Raw genomic sequence first — 6,452 nt, 5'->3', positions numbered from 1 at the left:
TAAGAAATTATAAGTAAAAGAAATGCACCTTACCAGAAGAGACTGTCTGCAGGATGGGACCTCCAGCAAGAACCCTGACAGCTTTCAGCTGAGGGATATAATTGCTAGTTAGTATGCAGGTTTCCCAGTGCACAGAGCATTTTAGACACATAGTGGAAACTGAGGAATCATACTCAATGGATTCAGGCTAAGCTGACACTAGCCTATACCCATGGCCCTTAATCCATCATTTCACAGGGCAGGAGTCCTTAAAGCCTCACAAAAAACACAGGAAAAATGGAGGCTAAGTTAGCTTACAGGTAAAAATGTGGAAAAAACCCACACCTGTAGCCTACCAAATAGGCATCAGTTTGAATACTGTGCGTAGTTGGGAGTAGCGCAGGGGGGCTATTTCAGCACAAGGCTAGGACCATGGGTATGCCCACACCTGCATTTCTTCCCAATAGGCATCAATTTGAACATTTTGCGTATTTGGGGCATCAGGTAAATTCTTCTCCATTACCCGGGAAACATCCCTCTGTGTCTACACCGAACTTAAAAAAAAAAGAAAAAAAAAGAAAAAAAAAAAAAAATTTAATCTGGAGGGACTTACCAAACTTGTAAGGCAGAAGAGTTTGAGGCTGAGGGATTCATGTCAAAAAAGGCCGCCTGCAAACAACGCAAGATTACATCGACGCCATCTTGGAAAGCAGGAAACTGACAGACACACTGCCAGAAAAAAGCCCCTGAATCCCTAGTGACACGAGCAATCTCAGGATCACCCACATGTCACCCTCAGCGACCTACCAGAACCAGGGGGGGTAGCGCCCATAAGTACAACTATAGGGAGAACTACCAGACACCCCACAAAAGCCTTACCCTGACTTAACAAGAAAGGGAAGAGGGCTGTCGCATTCTGCCAATGTTCACCGAGAAGAGCAAGTTACTTTTCCAGGAACAGCACCTAGCCTGGTAAGCCCTTCCACTGATCTAAGATGAAAAAAAAAAAAAAAAAAGTGAGGAGGGAGATTCTACCTACCTGTCCGGTAGGACAAAAAATAACAGTGGTGAGGAGGAAGTCAGGTGGTCTTATAGGGCAGGATTCCTTTTAATTGGCTTTGTTATAGGTCCTACCTCCTGTGTGGGAGGGGCGATGCTACCCATGTGTACTGACATGGAGGGACGCAGAAGAAAATCTGCTTTTAAGAACTGGCCAAAATCACTCTAACAGTGTGCAAAGATGGTATGTACTTACCACAAAAAAGTCAAGGCTTTAAAAGCAGCCATAGATGATTCTACCAAATATTGAGTGAGCAATTTCATTCATATTTTCATTTTTGTGTAATTAGGGTTGTTGTACCTAAAAATTAAAAAAAAGATACAAAAATATTATGAAATAGTATGCACCTTTGTATGTTATGTAGATGAAATGACAAAAATACAAATGAAAAAAAATATATATATATTCCAGTATGTAACACAACAAAATACAGGAAAGACAAAGGAGGTGAATATTGAACGGTGAGGTTGATACTAACCATGTAACCTTCTGTTGACAAATGGTCTACCACACATGCTAATGGGAGGCATATAACATGTGATTGGTCCATTAATAGCACAGTTAAACAGTGTGGCAGTGAATGCAAGAAGTGCAGGTAGTCTGTTCCAGTCTAATGAGAATGTCAGGTTTGTACACATTGACATAAATTAACGAGAGCTGGCCTGAGCCCCCAGTCAATACCAGAACTTTCAATCAGCTGAAGAAATTAAGGGATCAAAGTCAAGAGTGAGAGAGACTCCCAAGCAGTAACAATAAACACTAAAAGAAATAAGGCCACTCAAAAACTGGGCCAATGTAATGGTTGATCACAGTCCTTTGACATATTTAATTTCTGCCATTTGATTTCAGGCAAATCGCATCATAAATGCCTTGATAAACTGTCAAGTTTATAGAAATATCTTTTTTTTAAGAGCATTTTCCCTAGAGAGGTATTTATTAGAAGGACAGCTCATTTAAAAGATTATCGTTTTTATTGCGCACTATGTATATATTTATAGAAAATGAGCTTATCATTGTGTATTCTCTGAAGAATACTCTTAGTCTCACTGGTTATATAAACTGGGTTCCTAAAGAGACCGGCAGACTCTGTGCCCCTGCATGGAAGAACCTTCTGCAAGGTTAGAGTGTAGGTAAGTAATGGGGGGCAGTGTGGGTTTATAAGAGGTCGTGCCTTGATTACCAATCCCTAAAAGTAAAAGCTAAACTTGTATTGACTATTCTGTTAAAAATAACTTATAAAACGGAATATATACACACACTCTTTCCTGCATTGTGCCTTTCTTATTTTTTTTAGGTGCTGTTTGGGGAGCTACTCAAATACACTTCTCTGATCTATTATTTCTAATAGAGAGGTAAGGGCTTCTGTCCTGAAGATCTGAGCACGGAAACAGTAGCAGTATTTACCCATGTCTGAAACTAACAGGATCAGTTAGGTTACCATCAATTTTCAAAATGTTATTTCTGGAATACAGATGACAGATTTGGGCTATTAATTTATAAAATTATATACTTACATATATATTTTTTACTATAGTCTACTTTCATACACAGGTAGGAAGACTTGTAGGATGGCCTCAGAAACTAAAGGAAATGTTTCAGGATTCATCATCCAAGGGTTCTCTGATACTCCTGAGCTTCAAATCTCTCTTTTTGTGCTATTCCTTGGAATCTATCTCATCATTCTGCTGGGAAATCTCATCATATTCTTAGTCATTTCATGCAATCCTCACTTACACACCCCCATGTACATATTCTTGCTGAACCTTTCACTCATAGACATTTCTTCCACTACAACTGTTTTACCTAATTTGCTACATATTCTTCTCACTCAACAAAATAACATTTCATTCTTGGGGTGTATGACTCAAATATATCTATTTGTGTTCTTTGGTGCCAGTGAATACTTTCTCCTGACGGCCATGGCATATGATCGTTATGTTGCCATCTGTGATCCCCTTCATTACATTGCCCGAATGAGCAGGAAACACTGTGCTGGGCTTATAACTGCAGCATTCACTGTTGGGTTTGCTGAACCAGTTGGCCTTGTTGTCCTTTTATCTAAACTATCATATTGTGCTTCCCATCTTATTAACCATTTTTTCTGTGATGTCTCACCATTGCTAAAACTTTCCTGCAGCAGCACTTTTAGTGCGGAACTTTTAATTTACATTGAAGGGACATTGCTGACTGTCAATTCCTTCCTCCTTACTCTGATCTCATACATATTTATCATCTCTGCTATCCTGAAAATACAATCCTCAGAGGGGAGACAAAAAGCCTTTTCTACCTGTGCTTCTCACCTGACCTGTGTGATAACCCTTTATGGGACAGTATTTTGCTTGTATATGAGACCCCAAAAAAGTTATTCCCTAAAAAACGACAAATATTTTTCCCTGCTGTACATTGCCCAGGGCCCTGTGCTAAATCCTCTTATTTACACACTGAAAAACAGAGAATTTCAATCTTCCCTAAATAAAACAAAGCAGAGATGTCTACCTTTTAATTTTAAATAAATGTTAAAAATCAGATTTTTAGCACAAAAAATATGAATCACAGGAAAAAAAATACATCCCTTGCTAAATCTGTTCCTAAAATTCGCGCAGAGAAATTTGTCCCGTAGAATGCTTTTTGTCGCACGTCAAAATTGGGCATGGTCGCGTCAACAAAAAAGTGTGGGCGTCAAAAAATAGATGTGGGAGACAAAAAAATTGAGCGACAAATGTGCTTCGCAATTTTTTTGCCGTTTCGCAAATTTTATGGTCGAAGCAAAATGGGACAGATTCGCTCATCACTAGTCAGATGTCCAATTTGTCAAGAAGTATTTGTGGCTCTAAAGGAAGCAGAAAGTTTCCATAGTGTTCATGCATTACTGTGCAGGTATAACAACTAAGGATCTGTATAAATTAGTTATTAAATTGGAATATAAATGTAAAGTAGTGTAATCTCTTATGCAGTTGCCATTTTTAGCCAAAAAAAAGACAAATAAAACCAGCACAAATGTAACTAAAGCTCAACTGATGAAAGGAGTAAAACTTCTGCAAACCATCTTGTTTCTCAGCTACTCCTCAGACTTTTCCCTGCATTGTTCCTTCCTTGTACTTTTTAGGATGCTGTTGGGGGAGTTACTCGGATACACTGTTCTTATAGACAGGATCGGGCATCTCTTTACCCATGTCTGCAACATTAACTAACAGGATCAGTTGGGTTACCATACAGCAATTTTCAATAGTATATAAAAAATATATAATTTCTGAAATACAGATTAGGGCTGTTAATTTATAAGAAATATATATTTACATATTTGATTTTTTTTTATATTATAGTCTATTTTTTACACTGGAAGGAAGACTTATAAAATAGTAAAATGGCCTCATGAACTAAAGGTGATGTTTAGTGATGAGCGAATCTGTCCCGTTTCGATTCGCCATAAAATTTACAAAACGGACAGAAAATTTGTGAAACTGCGAAAAATTTCTGAAATGCATCTGTCGCACAATTTTTTTGTCGCCCGCGCCTATTTTGCCGTGACCACGCAAAAAAGATATAATAAAATGAAAGTTTTGGGATTTTTAAAAAAAAAAAAATCCAGAGAGCATCAGAGTATGTTTTGGATTATTCCACCACAAATATTTTACAGAATTTGCTACATATTCTTTTCACCCAATAAACTAACATTTTCTAATTGGGGTGTTTAACTCTTATTTATTTTTTTTTCCTCCCTGGTTGCCAGTGAATACTTTCTCCTGATGGCCATGGCACATGATCGTTATGTTGTTGTTACAAGTTCCGGGAGACCGGTGTGCTCCTACTTCTAGGTGTTCCGGTCCCCTGACTTGTCGGTTTCTCAAACATTGGCGTGCATTCTGGTGCTGATTATTAACTGATTGAATGTTTAATTACAAAATGTAATAGATTGCTACCACATTTGAAGAGAAGAAGCATTAAGAATAAACAGACGTATTAAGGGGAAGAAAGAAAGGCTTAAAAAATTGTATAGTAAACCAAAGATCAATAAAAAAAACCTGATTATCCAAAAATCTGTGGAAATGTATAATAAGGTTTTTATACATTGTAGGGGGTTCTTTGACGTCAAAATATGATATTGTGGTGGACAAAAAATATTTTTTTGGGATTCATTATGAAACAAAGCTGCAGCAAATCCAAAAGCAAAAATACACCATCTAAAAACCTGTGAAGATCATGTAGAAGTCAATGCCAGATGTCTCTTTTACAACTGAAAAATCTTTCTTTGCATTGTGGGATTTATTTAGATGCTGGCTTTTCTATGAAAATTTGAAAAAGTTGTGGTTTCCAAGTTATTGTCACATGCTTCTTTAGTTCAGATCTTATGATGAATGAGTGCCATTTGTGGAAATGAGTTTAGTTCTGGTTTCAAAAGTCTATAAAACCACAAAAATCCAAATGTTAATAAATGGGCCTTAAGTTGTTTTTTCCCCTTTCCCAACACATTTGGAAAAAAGATGATAGATGCTATATATTATATATTGAAGAATGCTATGATATCACAATATAAGTGCCCATCAGTTTGGTACGGTAGCCTTTTGCCATGTTTTTCAGTTTATATAATATTTCCATTTAACTCGAATATGGTACTGAAATGCTGTAAGGTGTTTTTGCAGTTTAACCTGTACTGCTTGAGAAGAGAAGCCTAAAGGAGTCTTACGACTAAAAGGAATTAGGAGGATGCACTAAAAAAATTGCATCACCAGAGTCTGAATCCTGATAGAGGTCTGTTTAAGCAGATACGTATAATATTTTATTTCAATGCCTTCCTCCTTATTCTGACCTCATACATATTTATCATCTCTGCTATCCTGAAAATACAATCCTCAGAGGGGAGACAAAAAGCCTTTTCTACCTGTGCTTCTCACCTGGCCTGTGTGATAACCCTTTATGGGACAGCATTTTGCTTGTATGTGAGACCCCCAAAAAGTTATTCCCTAAAAAGAGACATCACTGCTGTACATTGCCCTGGGCCCTGTGCTAAATCCTCTTATTTATACACTGAAAAATAGAGAATTTCAATCTTCTCTAAATAAATTGAGGCAGAAATGTTTATTTTTTTTATTTTAGATGAGTATTGGTTGCTAAAACTAAGCCAAGAGCAGGATAGTTCTCAATACAAAGTGAGATAGAGGTGTCACGGATGTAAGATATTAGAGGATTTAGTTGCCGAATGCTACAGACTTCTTTCACTTGAGAAGATAATAACATTTTTAATTTTAACAGACTAATAAAGGAGGAACAGAAAGCAGAGTCAGAATCTAGCTGGACGTATGTTCAGGAAAATAATGTAAAATCCAAAAAAGGGTTAGTAGTAAAGTGGAGGGGAGCTCTCTGGTAAGGAAGCAGGAAGTAGGAAGTGAGATTTGAAAACTAATGTGGCCACTCA

At 37.2% G+C, this 6,452-nt stretch overlaps 1 protein-coding gene across 1 annotated transcript; it reads left to right on the top strand.

Annotated features, from left to right (window-relative positions):
• Positions 1-2,607: 2,607 nt before the first annotated feature.
• LOC116412176 (olfactory receptor 8H1-like) lies at positions 2,608-3,552 on the top strand. Its single transcript, XM_031905815.1, has one exon. It carries the CDS (start codon positions 2,608-2,610, stop codon positions 3,550-3,552), a length of 945 nt encoding a protein of 314 aa, XP_031761675.1.
• Positions 3,553-6,452: the final 2,900 nt, after the last annotated feature.

This window comes from Xenopus tropicalis, chromosome 7, assembly GCF_000004195.4.
Source record: "Xenopus tropicalis strain Nigerian chromosome 7, UCB_Xtro_10.0, whole genome shotgun sequence".
In the NCBI taxonomy this organism is placed as follows: Eukaryota; Metazoa; Chordata; class Amphibia; order Anura; family Pipidae; genus Xenopus; species Xenopus tropicalis.
This window is presented reverse-complemented; position numbering and strand designations above follow the sequence as displayed.